Below are 16,693 nucleotides of genomic sequence, written 5' to 3'. Positions count from 1 at the left end.
TGATTATGAATGCTGTTAAACTTTCATTATAAAGCACTTGAGGCTGTTCAAACCAATCAGAACAGCAGATTGGCTGAACACTCCTTCCTATCCTTATGATTTTGCCTCAAGCTGTGGAACTAACCGGTCTTCAAAGGATTCTTTCAGTGTGTTGGACTGTTCCATTTTAAAACTGCACAGAAGGGGAGAAAAAAATTACAAAATGATTTACTTAAGTTATTTCATATTTTAGTGACTAGTGATAAAATGTGTGTGGTGCCCTTATGTCCGTATCACAATGTCTGAAGAAACTACCACACAATTTTCTGCCATATTTAGAAGCATACATTTTATATCATGCTAGTTTCCTACTAGTGTGGACAGGAAATACAGTACCTATAAGTGTTTTGACTTTAAAATAATTGTTATTCCACTATGAACACTGTAAAACAGGAGTAACTGAGTTGATGTCAGGAAATTTTATAAGTACTGAATATACATCTTTAAAGCATGCAAAGGAAGATGCTAATTGTTTACATCTACATTGGTTTCATTAATATGAATACAGGTCTGTCGCAACTTATACGCATTTAACATGCGCAATTTCAACTTTATGCGTACGGCCGGAGTCGGGGGGCGTGGCCTCAAGCAGGGGGGCGTGGCCTCAAGATTTAAAGGTCCTGGGGCACCAGCTGTGGCTGGGAGTCCCAGGGCCTTTAAATCACCCAGGGGGCTCCCAGCTGCAGAGGTGGCTGGTAGCCCCTGTGGCAAACTAAAGGGCCTGAGGCTCCAGCCACCGTGGAGCTCCGGGCCCTTTAATTGCCAGCCCCAGCCCGGCTGCCAAAGCTGTGGGCGGGATTTAAAGGGCTCCTCACCACGGCAGGAAGCTCGGCGGAGCCCTTTAAACCCCGCCCGCAGCTCCGGTGGCTGGGCCAGGGGGGCATTTAAAGGGCTCCACCGGGCTTCCCACCGCGGTGAGGAGCCCGGAGGAGCCCTTTAAATGCCCCCCCGGCCCGGCCACCGGAGCTGCGGGCGGGGTTTAAAGGGCTTGGGGATATAATTTTGAGTATACACAGTTTTCGCTTTACGCGATAACCACGGAACGGAACCCCACGTAAGATAAGACTTGCCTGTGACATGAATTCCTGATGTTTATTGTCAAAATAAATGTGCACCAGAAAACACATTGGCCAGAAGCTATTTTCTCCTTTACTTTGTTATTATATACAGGTAACATTAAGTTACTGAACTAGGAATTTAAAATACGTTAATTTTAAAGTCTAATTGGGACCATTTAAAAGCTAACACTATTAAGCACTGGCCATTTAGTTTTTAATAAAAACAAAATATTAATGAATGCGAAAGTAACATTTAAAAGTCACAAAAAGTCAGGAAATTCAGAGTTAAGGTTCCTATAGCCTTAGGTTCCTATTTTTCTGCCTAAGACCTAGGTTATCACTATGATCTACTCATTGTAAAAGACAGAATAGTGATTATGACTCAATCTGCCTCCTGATCTCCCCCTTGCTCTAAAAAGGAGCAGTATCCAACACAGCATACTTCCCCCACTGCAGCTATGCTGGGTGGCATGCTGGGGGTGCGAGTTGCGGAGCCAGGGCTATACCAATTCCCTGCTCCCTCTTGCCCACCAGCACATAGAGGAGGGGGTGCAGCAGTTCAGGTTCCCTTCCCTGAGTCTGCTTCCTTATGCTCACTGTGTAGTTTGCACAAGGGAGTACAGTCCTTTACACCCTGATGCAACCAGGCCAAAGTTCAGCCCAAAATATGTAGATTAATGTGTTTTACAATGTAAATAATGATTTACATTTAACCAGAAAAATACAAATAGAAAACAGTACACATGAGCAGCATAGACCAGCTAAGCTATCATTGCTGTTGGAACTGACCTGCAACTGGATTCGCATACATGAACCCTTGTACCTGCATGGAGTCCCAATAAAATCAATAGTGCTTTATGTGAGCATAAAAGTCAGACCATACAGATCAAATGTTAGGATCTGGCCCTGAATTTTTCAATTTCCTGTCTCTGGCCCCAGGCCTACAGAGCTTTGCACCTATGAGCAGTCCCACTGAAGTCAACAGAATTACTCATGTGAATATAGTTAAGTACAAACATAAATCTTTCCAGGACTGCAGATTTTGGTACTTTTAACTGTCAAATTTTAATGGTGCATGAATATACATTAAATGCCTACTTGTACAATTTGATTACCCAACTCACATGGTTTTATTTTTATTTTAATGATTATTATATAATATGTATTATTAATGATGTTAGGGTGCCAAGCGCTTTTACTTAAAAATCTAAATAAATACAAAAAGTTGTGAATGTACATGATGCCGTGAAGGTACTAAGTTAACTGAAGGTACCTCAGTTTGTATTAATGGTTGCTTGATTAACTTTTTAGGTTAATTAGATGAGATTAAAAGATAATTGGTTCTATCCCAGATGAAATGGGACTAAGTGCTCCATCTATAGTATAAAATGAACGAGGTTAGTGTACAGCTTTCTGCCACATTCTAACTTTTTTTCTTATCACTGTGACCAGAAAACGTTGTTAGAAAACAGTGTCTTGGAAAGGTGCTGCAGCCTAGGTTTACAGGTATAGTTATACAGCAATATAGGAGCAGGAAGCAGTCCATTTATGTTTAACTTTAGATCTTTTACGCCCAACTCTGCAACTGCCATCTCTAATTTATATTTTTATGCCTTAAAAAATCATTTTTGTGCCAGAAGAGGACAAACACTCTAGCATGCAAACCTCTCCCATAGATATTTGAGGAAGAAAAAGCTCTTTACCTATCAGAGTTTGTAAGAGCAGTTAGTTTTATGCCTGGGAATAGCTAATACTCCTTCAATTTATTAAATGTATGTTGTCATTCAATTGTTGCTTATATACATTCATATTTAGATCTAGATGACTCCACCACTTCAGTTTGAAGTCCAATCCCACCTCTTCACTTCTCTCTGTAATATACCTCCTTAAATTTTTCTGACATGTTCTCTCTTAATTTAAACCTGTCCCCTGACTCTGTTTTGTCCAACTAACTCAAATAGGTCATAGTTAATTTTATAAAAACCATTAGCTACTTTACATACTTCTACCATATAACCTCTTAATCACATGTGTATCCAAGTACAACTAATTATGCCTTTCTCCCCAGAAGAAATCCATCCATTTATTTTATCATTTTAGTTTTACTATGCTGTCTCTTCTCCAATATAACCATTCAAAAAAAATCACATACAAATTTTTCTTTGAGAGTTACACTAGCAGATGCTCAACAGTGCTCTGTACTCCTCACGCTCTTCGTGAACATGACAGTTTAATTTCTGAAACTCAGGGCGGGCGTTTAAAACCGCCAAAACACTCCACAAAATTTTTTACTTTTTTACACCTTGTCTTTATTTAATTGGCTGTAACTCTTCTCCTGGAGGCATATTATATCGATTTTAAGTAATTTTAAATTATCGTGTTAGTACTCGTGTGCTCGAGATATAAGTTTGGACTCGGTCAGGGCTCTCGGGGCACCAGATACGACTGGAATGCAGTCTCATCCTGAACTACAGTGGTCACAGGGTGAACGCAAAGATTTGAACACCTTTGGGTTTATTTGAAGTTGGGAAGCAGGCAGCTCCTTTTCCATATTTCAAATATGTGCCCGTTCAGCACCAAAAAAAGGCAAATCCGCATGGTCCAAAAAATCAATCAGAAATATCCCATCCAGGCAAATCGTTTGAACATCTCCAGACAAAAAAAAATCCGTTCTATCAATTTTTGCAAAAAGAAGAAGAATCAGCGAGCAGAAGAATCTCAATGCAAAGCAAAGACAAAGCGCTCATGCAAAGGGACTGCAGGACTGAAGCCAAAACTCAACTGCAGCTATCCAAGGTTCTCTGCCAGCTTCTGGTTCTCTGCAGCCTCCAAAGTGGTTGCATTCTATTGCTAGCTGTCAAATTTCTGGTGTCAAAGGGCACCACCCCAGGGTCACACCCAGACCCACCCCCCCCACCCCCCCCCCCCGCCCACCCCCAGAAGACTTCTTAAACCTGATACACTCTTCCTCTCCTCGCACTGCAGCACTCCACCAGCACAGATACACGTGCTCCTTGCAGGTGGTCCCAACATGATGGCTCCCGCCATGTCATATCCATCATCCAAATCATGGAAATCCATCCTCATCATCAGCCCTCAGGACTGCCTTTTCAGACTGGGTTTGCCTTGGTGCCCTGTGCCTTAATGGTTGGGATGTGATGGTGTGGTCAGTAACCATCCTCATCATAGCACTCATCACACTCAACAGGGAGAAGAACCCCATCCCCCCCACCCTTTCTCCTGATGCTGGGCCCCCTGGTGGGCTGCTGGGATGCCCTACTCACTCTTCTGTGTCTCACTCCTCCATGTCCTGTAGCTGGAGGCTCTCTTCCCTCTCACTCTCACATCAGTGTGTATTGTCAGTGTGTCTATTTTTCTTTATTAATTCATCACACACAAGTGGGGACAAAGCTGGGGGAAGAGGGGGAAAAAGGGAATGGAGGAGACAGGAGTACCAGGGGCACAGACCATACCAATACCAAGCAAAGAGCATACATACACACAGAGGTGCTCTCTCTCAGGCAGGCTCTGTCTCTGGTTCTTCTCTTTGATATCTCTCTCAGTATGATGCCTATATTATATCTATTTGATTCTATTTTTAGATTAAAAAGAGAGGATATTTTTTTTTTTGCGCCCTTTTTTTTTTGCCCTGGCTGCCTGGTTGATCGCAAGGGGGGGCACACAAAACATGCAAATGATACAAAAAGAAAAAGGGATGGCTACCTTTTGGCCTGGCTGCGCCTCAGCCTGATCGCCAGGGGCAATAGCAAAAAGGATGGTAAAAGGACTGATCATCAGTTCCAATTTATGGAAGGGTTTCCAATGATGCATTTGGATGGTGCAATATGGCTGCTACCATCTCTCAAAAGCATGCAAAAGCAAAAAGTGTGCTTCTGCTGCTGTGAGCGCTCTGTGTAGCGACACTAGTACACAAGAGTGAGAGTCACAAAAAGTCAAACCAGCAAAACCATGCATGATTGCCCCATGCTATCCAGGCAAAAAAGGAAAGAAAAAAAAAATGCGAAATGCTTGCTGTCCTTCCAAAAGGAGTGACTGACTGACATGACATTTACCCAGAACCACAACCACCATTGATTTTTGATTTCATCCTGGGATCTCAACACCCCGAAGTTCCAGGGGGGGGGGGAGGGAACTATGGGAGATAGCTAAATAGCTACCACAGTGCCAACGCCACGAATCCAGCCACGCGGACAGACCATGATGGCACACCACCACCAATTAATGCTTAGTAGTATGGCGCCCCATTTTATTTATAAATTCTTTTTAAAAAAAAACTTATGCAAAATCGAATAAATCCGAGAGTGTAGACGTAGCCTCAGTGAAGGGCCAATAAATGCAGAGATACGGCTCCCCTACTTCTCCCTTATAGCAGCATCACAGTTACAACAAGTCACAATGATAAAAAACCAAGAAATTTAGACATTAAATGACATTTCACACGCAGCACAACTGTAACTCTGCTCCCAAAAAGATACCAATAGGAACTGGGAACACCTTGCCCCTTCCTAACCAAACCTGCCATTTTCACTGTGTCCATCACTGCAAATCAGGACCGTTCTTCATACACTCCAGTGGGACTCTCAGTATGGTTGGGTAACATCACTGATCTGAGGAATAATTGCTGCTGACTGTAATGTTAAAGTAGCATTTTTTCCATAGGGACAACAAAGGCACATCGCTAACACCACAGTGAATGGCAATGAAACCAATTGTTTATTTCACAGTCAAACAATGTATTTTTCCGTAATCTCATTCTTGGAAATGGCGGACGCATTTAGGCTGAATCACATACACACAATCACACCCCCAGCATGGGACATAAGCAACTGAAAACAGGGAAGTGTCGGGCAACTTTAAATATAGATGGCGCTACCAGCTCCAGCTATAATAATTTAGCCCTAATAACACAAATCTTTTCATACACACCAACATCTTACTATTATTCTTTAATACAGTACACTGTGTGACTTCTTAAATGTACTGTAGCCTATCAGCCTATTCTCTAGGCAGGGAAATGATGGCACATGTTGCCCTAATACTGTATCTATCTGGATAGCCCCTTCACCATTATTTTTTTTTTATATATATTTATCCAAATCTTTCTGTATCCTCTGTAGTGTCAGTCTATTTCTATTGTCTAGCTTTGTCCTTTTATTATTATATGCTATTCATGGCCAAGACTATGCCTTCCTATATATTTGTAGAGCACCTAGCATATTTTATGTGCTTCTGTAGCACAAATAAGCAGTAAATAATATTTGCTTGTTATTCCTGTAATTTATTTCTCCAAGAAAATTCAGATCAAATGCAACATATGTTTTTTAGTTAAATCCTTCTTTTTTCCCCACAATGCCTGCAACTACACTTAGGCACACGCACCCAGACCCACAAAGCTATTTCCTAATGGAAGTTAGGAGTCTAAACAGCTTTGTGGATCTGGGCCAAGATGGCCAAGTGATTTACCAAGGTCATACTGAGAGCTGTGGGGATTAGAACTGGGACCCTGCTAGAATTCAGTGGTACTCTAACCATACTACTGGGCTTCTCACTAACATTTGTTAACAAAAACAAAATAATGAAAACACAAGACCAAGAATGATTTTACAGAAGACCAAAACAAAACAGAAAACACTGTTACAGCAGATGTTATGCATGAAGGTACTAATTGTTATTGCAGCACCTAGTGCTTATTAATCCGAGCCAAAACAATCTCCTAACCAGTTGCAGATAAGGGAAAGAATCTAAAAGTGATTCCGGGATGGAGGGAAAAGAAAATTAGTGGTGCTGGCTCAGTCACTTAGCTTATTATGTATGGAGAAGTGTTAGAGCACTAGATTTCTCTCTAGGCAATTCCTGAAAGTCTAGCTAGCTACCAATATCCAACAGTTGCATTAGGATATCAAAAGTTTTGTGAAGACTGTTGCTTAATCATCTGCAGTACATGCCTTTTGCTTTAAAGTAGGTTGAAATCCATCAGACAAAGCCCATAGCACATTTAACTGTTATTTCCCTTTCTGCAGTTCTACTCCATCCCACCTCCTTACATTCTTATGTCTCTGACCTTCCCTTCCACTTTTTCATACTCTGGCAGAGGTTCTGAATGTAGAGATTATATTCCAGGAAGAGTCAAATTAGGCTTTTACACCTTCAGGCACTAAGATTAATATCAGGTGTCTGGATTTCAGACAATTTCAGTACATATGCATATCGGGTATTTCAGTTATGGCTCATTTCTGAGACAAGACTTTTTACTGAGCATCTCATCTGTTCAATAAATCAATCCCCAAACTTTACCCTTAATTTATGATCTATTAGACAAAAAAAAGTTAAGACAGCACTCAGAAGTCTATTAGGGAAAAGACGCTAAAGGCCAGTCATTTCCTTATCCCAACATGAAATTTTTGGTGGCGCCATAGTTAGTCTTGTTTAGAACAAAATAAAACATATGAACAGAGAGCACTTTCTTGGCTGTGCTACTGTGTCTGCTAGCCCATTTAAAAAAAATAGATTTTCTGTTTGCTGATGGGCAGAGTACATCACATGAAAACTTATTTCCTGATATTGTTTAAAAAGAGTTTAGTAGCATATAGTTAATCACATTTGAAAAATACTTTGCTTAAATCTGTACTTTAGATAGTTACTGATCATCCAGATTATTTGGTTAAACAGAATATATTTTTCTACTTCACATTTGAATTCTACAAAAGAAAAAAATGTTTCTGTCACTAATATCTGTTTACAGTGTTTCTTTTTAATAGGGAAAATGCTGAACAAGGTAACAATGCTGTGAGGCATACAAATGTTTGTAGGAGATTATATAACATGTTTTTCTGAATGAGGCTGCAGCATATTACCATGTCAATGAAAAAGGAGAATAAAACTATAGCAACTGAGAAAACAGGACCTGCTCTTCCAGGATTTCATTCACTAGCCATAGATAAGACTCTTGGTCCCAATTTTTTTTTTTAATGCTACACTAATAGGTGGTCTAATCAAGATTTTTCACTTACACAGACAATCTGCACCATCTTTTTTAGATGCAATCCATATCAGTTTCTCTTAAGGAGCTGGCTTTCTGTGCTAAACAGAACTAACAGCAAAATCAGATATAAAACTAGAATGGACAAATCACTTGAAAACAGATTGTAGTAAACCATGCGCTGGCAAGGAGATGGATTTAAACATGTCTTTTTTTTGGGGGGGGGGAACATCAACAGGAAACAACTCATTTACTCATTGACACAGCTGCCAGTGGCAAATCCTATAGATCACCCATCGTCATCTACTCCAGTGGTACAAGGTTTGCCCACACAAGCAGCAAGAACTAATACATTATTTTGAACAGATTTTTTTAAACCAACCAACCAACCAAATAAATTAAAAAACCCTCTAAAAACACCATACGTTGACTCTTCCGCCTTCTTCCCTCGAGCCCGCTAACCCTGATTTCTAACTTTTGGGGTAGCACGAGAGAGCGACCAAGATGATTTGCAGGTGCCAAGATGCTGTCTATGCAGGGCCCACGATAAAGGTGATTCGGGAAAGTTAGAGGTGGGTGAGAATCTCTCTCATTGGACTAACTTCTGCTGGTGGGAGAGACAAGCTCGGCCAGTCAGTGCTTCGTGGTTACAGTTTTTAAAAACCTCTCCCCGCACTCCTGGAGCAAGCGCCTGACCTGAAACACTGCAGCTAGCAGGGGAGGTAGAAAGCCCGGGGGGGAGGCGGGCCACCTAATGCACTTCGCTGCCTTTCCAAGGCGCAGGGTTTGCCCTGGGTACTTCCGTGACAGAAGCCAGCCCTAGAGCCGGGGGGCGAGTCGCCACCAATCCCTCCCCACCCCAATGTCGGTCCCACGCCCCCTCGCCCAGCAGCTGAGCCCATTTGAGCTGGGTCCCGCAGCGCAACAATGAGACCCCGGGCAGGGCTCGCCTCACCGCTCGGGCTGCGGCCGGGCGCTCTCGTCCTCCTCCTCCATGGCGCAGCGGCGGCTCCTCTCCCCCGGCTGCGCCGCGACTCCCCAGCAGGAGCCGTTACGCTGCTGCCTCCTACCTGACAAACCACCAGCCGCTGAAGGCAGCGCCAGGAGCTCCAGGCAGCAGCTCCACAGCGCCCTGCTCCTCACCATGGTGGCGCCTGCGCGGCGCCGGCGGCCCGACCCGGCTCCCCCTCTCGGGAGCCATCACCCCCCCCGGAATCCCCGCCGAGCTCAGGGAGCTCGCAGGACTCGCTACCGTCGCCCCCTGCGCCACAGTGAATATGGAGGCGCTTTGCTTCCGCCACCACTTGCCTTGACCAGGACGGCTCCCCGGAGGGTAGTGGGCGCCGCGGCCATCTTGGTAAAGGCCGCTGGCCGTGGGGAGCGCGTCAGCGGCGCCGCTGGAGCAGCGGCCAGTGAGAGGGGGGGAGGCTGTGCGCTGTGTCAGGGCCGCTCTGACATCGCCCGGGGCACCCCCCGCCTGCCCCGGGAACTCGGAACCAGGAGCCCTTGGGCAGGCCCTGGGACAAGGCCGGTTTCCAGCGAGGGGCCCTTGGGAATCGGAGTGCGGTCCCTAGGAAGGGCCCTTGGCGAGGAGGAAAGCAGCCGGCCTGGGCTCCAGCCCCGGGACCGGAATGGGGTCCAGTCCGGCAGCAAATCGCTAAGTAGGCAAAGGCCACTGCTGCTGGGTGGTGACAGGCGTGCAGGCCACGGGGAACAGGTGCAATATACTCGAAAGGCCCCTCGTGATACCGGGGACGGATTAACTCTCCTGTGGGCCCAGGGCTGGTAGATTTTGTGGAGCCCCTGAGGGTTTGGAGTGGGGGAGCGGACTCAGGGCTGGGGCCAGGGCTGCCCGGGGGGCGGGGGGGCAATTGAGGCAATAGGCCCTGGGCCCCACAGGGGACCCCACGAGAATATAGTATTGTAACTTTTTTTTTATGAACGGGGACCCCAAAATTGCCTTGCTCCAGGCCCCCTGAATCCTCTGGGCAGCCCTGGCTGGGGCAGAGGGTTGGGGTGTGGGAGGGGATGCAGCTCCAGTGGGGAGGGTGGATGGGGGGAGGCAGGGATGAGACAGGGGGTTGGGGTGCAGGTGTGGGGTCTGGGAGGGAGTTTGGGTGCAGGAGGTGGCTCCAGGTTGGGGTAGGGGTTTGGGTGCAGGAAGGAGTGCAGGGTGCAGGCACCAGCTGGAAGGCACTTACTTCAGGTGGCTTCATGGACACTGAAACCATTAGATCCTTTTGAGGAAAAACACTTCACAAAGAACACAAAAAAGTAGTAGTATTGCTTAGGAGAGACCTGTAGAGACAACTCCTGTAGTCAGGTTTCAGAGTGGTAGCCGTGTTAGTCTGTATCAGCAAAAAAAAAAAAAAATGGAAATGAGCCATCCTGATTATCACTTCAAAAGTTTTTATTCCTCCTGCTGACAATAGCCCCTCTTAACTGATTAGTTATAGTTGGTATGGCAACACCCATTTTTTCATGTTCTCTGTGTGTATATTTATATCTTCCTACTGTATTTTCCACTGAATGCATCCGATGAAATGGGTTTTAGCCCACGAAAGCTTATGCTTAAATAAATTTGTTAGTCTCTAAGGTGCCACAAGTACTCCTCGTTCTTTTAATTCCTGTAGTGTGATTACTCATTCATCAGAAGGTCAAGGTCTGAATAGAGCCCTGAAGAAAGCAGGTCTGCAACTGAAGTTACAGCCTGACTACATCACCCTGAAAAGTCATTGCTGATTAATGTAGGTCTAGAAAGGAAGCCTCACAATATTTCCTAGTCACTAGAAAGAAAGGGGGGTCAAGAATGATGATAAAAACTAGCACTTGAAAAAGTTGTCATGAATAACCTGCCTCTGTTTGAATCATAGCATCAAACATTCTGAGCAACAAAGCTGATCTATATGGAAAGCTGTAAACCCACTGCTTGCCAGTACAAACCAGACTCTTACATTAGAGGCATGATGCAACACTGCTTAATTTTGCAAACTCAATCTGGGGCTCTGGGCCAGGCTAAAAAAATTGTTCCTTTAAAAATAATAAGTAATACTGATTTTGATGCAGTTTTTCCGTATAGGCTGGGGGAACCATTGATGCACCATAAAAATTGTTTTAGTCTAGACCAGAGGTCGGCAACCTTTCAGAAGTGGTGTGCCGAGTCTTCATTTATTCACGCTAATTTAAGGTTTCGCGTGCCAGTAATACATTTTAACATTTTTAGAAGGTCTCTTTCTATAAGTCTATAACATATAACTAAACTATTGTTGTATATAAAGTAAATAAGATTTAAAAAATGTTTAAGAAACTTCATTTAAAATTAAATTAAAACGCAGAGCCCCCCGGACCAGTGGCCAGGACTTGGGCAGTGTGAGTGCCACTGAAAATCAGGTCGCATGTTGCCTACCCCTGGTCTAGACTAAGACCATTACAATGTTGTACTATGCTGACAATGCTATATCATGATATGAGATTGCTGCAGTATGTTGATGTTATATCATGACATAGACCATTTGTGGCATTGTAATGCTTCTGCCAGTCAGAGTTGGCAGTAACAAGGGTTGGGTTCAGTATCTAGGGGTTCCTTTTCAACAATGCAACACAAAACCAGCTTGAGCCCCGACCCAGTGACCTGGGACAATTATACACCACCCCCTGGGCACCTCTAAGAGGCGATACTTTCCCTCTCCCAAGCACAGAGTCTGAGTGAAGCAAAAAACTTTTAATAAAAGGAGGGAAATAATGTGGCATTAATTTGGGGAAACACTGCAAACAGGGTTTGTAAACATAAACCATGATCAAAAGACCCACCACCAAGTAAGTTGGACAGTGTCCTTTTCCCCTCAGGTTTGTAAGTCCAGCAACCTTAAAGTCCCTTTAATATGCCCATCCCTTCTCTGCACCCCACTTATTGTTGCTGTCCTTGGACAGTGCAGATCTAGAGTTAAGAGGTGCATCTGCAGAGTTTGCCTCCCACCCTGGTGGAGGGGATAATGAGGCACCTTACTCACTTGGCTGCTCAGGCACTCACTCACCACCTCTCTCTATGGGGCTCTGCTCTGGCACTCCCCACCAGCACCAAGATGTTTTCAGAGCTCCCTACTTTAAAACAAAAAAAAAATATGGAGATATACCTCCCTCAGAGAACTGGAAGGGACCCTGAAAGGTCACTGAGTCCAGCCCCCTGCCTTCACTAGTAGGACCAAGTATTGATTTTGCCCCAGATCCCTAAGTGGCCCCCTCAAGGATTGAACTCACAACCCTGGGTGGAACAGGCCAATGCTCAAACCACTGAGCTATCTCTCTCCAAACACAGCTCTTAGTTGTTAGTGGGGGAGCCTCACTGCTAGCAGAGACTGGGCAGTCTCATTGTCAAGGTTCCTTCCCCACTCTGAACTTTAGGGTACAGATGTAGGGAACTGCATGGACACTTCTAAGCTTAATTACAAGCTTAGATCCGGTAACACTGCCACCAGCCAGAATTCCAGTGTCTGGCGCACTCCCTGTCCCCCCAAAACTTTCCCCTCCCTAGATAGCCTTGAGGCTTTTCCACCAAGTCCCTGGTGATACCGATCCAACCCCTTGGATCTTAACACAAGGAGAAATTAACCATTCCCCCTTCCTTTCCCCCACCAACTCCTGGTGAGTCCAGACCCAATTCCCTGGGATCTTAAAACAAGAAAGAAAAAAAAATCAATCAAGTTCTTAAAAAGAAAACTTTTAATTAAAGAAAAAGAAACATAAAAATCATCTCTGTAAAATCAGGATGGAAAATATTTTACAGGGTAATTAGATTCTTATGACCCAGAGGAACCCCCCGCCCCTCTAGCCTTAGGTTCAAAGTTACAGCAAACAGGTAAAATCCTCTCAGCAAAAAGGAACATTTACAAGTTGAGAAAACAAAAATAAGACTAACACGCCTTGCCTGGCTATACTTACAAGTTTGAAACATGAAAGACTGATTCAGAAAGATTTGGAGAGCCTGGATTGATGTCTGGTCCCTCTCAGTCCCGAGACCGAACAACCCCCAAACAAAGAGCACAAACAAAAGACTTCCCTCCACCAAGATTTGAAAGTATTTTGTCCCCTTATTAGTTCTCTGGTCAGGTGTCAGCCAGGTTTACTGAGCTTCTTAACCCTTTACAGGTAAAAGAGACATTAACCCTTAACTATCTGTTTATGACACTCATGCATCAGATACTATCCCAAAGCAGGTCTAATATTCAGACCTAGGTATCAGTGATTCTGCAGCATGTAGTAAGACTTTCAGTTGAGTCTAAATTAGCTCTGTTATTACCCATAGAAGAGATGATGGGTCAGGTGACATCTATTGCCCTTTCTCACCTCAGTGGTCTTTGGAACCCATGTTCCGTGCCTAGAGAGAGTGTCCTTTAATTGAGGATGAGTCCCTCAATCGGGAAATGCCAACTACAGTTCTGCTGCCCTTGGTTCACAAAACAAAGTTAACAACCCTTTATTACTCCTGCCCCAATAATAAGGATACTGGGGATTCCACACCAGCCAAAAGTGACCATTTGGGCAAGCAATCCCATTATGCTGCGCACCTAGGCAGGGTGGGTGTGCCCATGCAAACGAGATCAGCTCCTGAAGTCCTTTTCCACAGCTCTCCACTAGATGTCAGGGGAGAGCTCATTCAGACTCTGCTTACAGCATGTTAAATTAATTTAAAAAATAATTGCCTATTAGATTACAATAGTCTCTACAAGATTTAGTCAAGTTTAGAGCCCCATTATGTACGGCATACTGTACAAACCCTACCCTTTGCACTTCAGCTTATAATTAAAGACAAGATACAACAGGTATAACAAACAGTAGGAAGAAGCAGAGGAGGTAGGATATGGGAAACAGCAATAAGAACATGTATTAATATAGACCGGCTATTTGCACAGCTAGGTTGTTATGAATGTTTTAATTATGAGATATAAATCATTCAACATTATACTGCTTTAACTGGGGGAAAGAGATGAGAATTAAACTGCTTTGCTTCTGTCAGTGTATTACTGGAAGATGTCTCCCTTAGAAATGTTATAAGCAAAATCTTAATTGTGCTTACAATAATCACATTTATTTAAGAGAGTATTTCTTGAGGATTGCGTGAATGCTTGACTGAGATGGTTTGTAACTATTATGATCTTAAATACATCCTCGAGGTTGGTATCCATACCCCCCTTATGGCCAAAGACCCAGACACAGATGGAAGCCAAAATATTCCTGATTTAGAGTCAGGAACCAGGCACCTGTTCTGCCCTGACAAAGAGACAAGGGGCTGGAGGTCAAGTTCACTAACTGCTATGCAGCATGGCTCTCTGAGCACCATATCAAAGTTTGACCTTAGGCTCTGATTCTGAAAGTATGGAGGGACATGTTTTATGCATTGAGCAATCCCATTACAGTTCTAGATCATAGAGGTGAAATCCTGGCTCCATTTATGTCAATGGGATTTTTGCAACTGACTTCAGTGAAGCCAGAATTTCACCCTAGAAATCAATGGGATAGACTCACAGACTTTAAAGTCAGAAGGGACCATTGTGAAGGTTGAGGGGGGATATGATTGCTCTTTATAAATATATCAGAGGGATTAATATTAGGGAGGGAGAGGAATTATTTAAATTTAGTATACCAATGTGGACACAAGAACAAATGGATATAAACTGAACACTAGGAAGTTTAGACTTGAAATTAGATGAAGGTTTCTAACCATTAGAGGAGTGAAGTTCTGGAACAGCCTTCCAAGGGGAGTAGTGGGGGCAAAAGACATATCTGGCTTTAAGACTAAGCTTGATAAGTTTATGGAAGGGATAGCCTAATTTTGGCAATTAATTTGGCAACTGATCTTTGATTATCAGCAGGTAAGTATACCCAGTGGTCTGTGATGGGATGGGATCTGAGTTACTACAGAGAATTCTTTCTTGGGTGCTGGCCGGTGAGTCTTGCCCACATGCTCAGGGTTTAACTGATCGCCATATTTGGGGTCGGGAAGGAATTTTCCTCCAGGGCAGATTGGCAGAGGCCCTGGAGGTTTTTCACCTTCCTCTGCAGTGTGGGGCACGGGTCACTTGCTGGAGGATTCTCTGCAGCTTGAGGTCTTCAAACCACAATTTGAGGACTTTCATAACTCAGACATAGGCCAAGGGTTTGTTATAGAAGTGGATAACTCACCTGTCTAAAGTTAATCATGTTTGTAATTGTTTTCAGGATCAGACCTGTCACAGTTATGGGGCTGATTGCACCTCTGTCCCCTTTCTGGTCTCTCTGAGAGACACCCCCCCCCCCCAATTGGTAGGCCTTCTGGTGTCTACCTATCTTGGGGTGGATTTTTGCAATTCCCTCTTTTAGACCAGGAACTGGGTATAACACACTGTCCATGTCCACCATGTATTACCATGCCAATCCGACTAGACACCTTTCTTCCTTTCAGGACTGTGTCTCTGTATAGTACTAGACAGAATCTCCTTAAAACAGGTGGCTTTATTTAGCAAATGGAACTGAGCATTAGATAAAATGATTTTAAAACAAAATAGCCCATATACCTGTTTGGAGTCATTTGTTCTTATGCGTCACTACAAGCTAAGTTAGATGGGCTTCCCCCTTGAGTTGCAGGAACAGAACAGACTCAGATTTTAGCAAGTACAGGAACCCTTGGGACCCAGCCTGAACTAAAGAGTTTGTCTTCTAGAGAGTTCTCTAGTCTGTTCCCCCCCTTTCAGGGAAACTCTCCTTTCTCAAAGAGCCACTCTCTGTATGAGCCTAAGCCTCATTTCCATTTTGCTCAAAGGCCTTTGTTACAGATCCTAGGTGTGAAGTCTTCTCTTTGACTCCATATGTCTTCACTGCACAGTTAACCTGACCAGTGTTGCTTACCCATCTGTGGGTGTAGGTTAGAAATCTGGCTCCACTTTCACTCAGGATGCAACCTGTCCACTTTGCAGTGAGGACACAGGCCAAAAAAAAAAAAAAAACACTAGTATGCTGATAGCCCACCTGTCATAGGTCTCACCCCCACTTAGAGCTGTTGGGTTCCAAAATGGGGACCTGCATGGACTCCCCTAAACTAAAATCCTAGTTTAGATCTGGTAAAAGCTGCCACCACCCAATAATGTACATGTACTGGGATACAGTCCTTCCCCAAAATCCTTGGGGATCCCAAGAGCCCCAAATCCATGGAGTTCTTACACCTAGGAGAAATAAACCATTTCCCCCCTGCTCCTTCCCCCCTCCCTTTTCCTAGGAGAGATACCTGGACCAACTACAGAGGGATACCTCCCTCCTCCCCTTTCCCTGAGAATTTACCCAAGGAAAGATCAACCAAGTCCTTAACAGAAGAGATTTATTAAAGAATAAAAAGAAACTGTCTCTGTAATACCAAGATAGAACAATACCCAGGGTCTAAACTTATCAATTTTTGGAGAGAATTCCCCCTCCCTTCTTTCTCAGTAAAAGCAATAACAGTACAGAATTAAAGAAATTCTATAGCAAAACACAGAATTGCAAATACAGAAATAAAAGTATAAGAATACTAGTTCCTTGCTAATACTCACTAGCTTGAATAGAAGAATTTATTGCAGAAACCTGGGAG

At 43.9% G+C, this 16,693-nt stretch overlaps 1 protein-coding gene across 5 annotated transcripts in view; it reads right to left on the bottom strand.

The window, feature by feature from the left end:
- The window catches only part of NAPEPLD (N-acyl phosphatidylethanolamine phospholipase D), a 54,577-nt gene that overhangs the window by 21,985 nt on the left and 15,899 nt on the right, over positions 1-16,693 (bottom strand). Inside the window, exon 1 of one of the 5 annotated variants that reach the window (XM_039519417.1) lies at positions 10,299-10,437. The exons of 1 other annotated variant lie outside the window; for it this stretch is intronic. Coding sequence is in view for 2 of the 4 variants with exons in the window: in XM_039519413.1 (XP_039375347.1) it covers positions 9,053-9,243 (191 nt within the window). In the remaining 2 variants the exon portion in view is untranslated. Of the gene's footprint in view, positions 1-9,052; positions 9,325-9,405; positions 9,725-10,298; positions 10,438-16,693 lie in introns of those variants that run through there. 3 more of the 5 variants (XM_039519416.1, XM_039519414.1, XM_039519413.1) reach the window with 3 other exon arrangements.

The sequence above is a fragment of the Mauremys reevesii genome, linkage group 1 (genome assembly GCF_016161935.1).
Source record: "Mauremys reevesii isolate NIE-2019 linkage group 1, ASM1616193v1, whole genome shotgun sequence".
Classification (NCBI taxonomy): Eukaryota; Metazoa; Chordata; order Testudines; family Geoemydidae; genus Mauremys; species Mauremys reevesii.
Note: the sequence above shows the minus strand (reverse complement) of the source record. Positions and strands in the feature narration are given on the sequence as shown.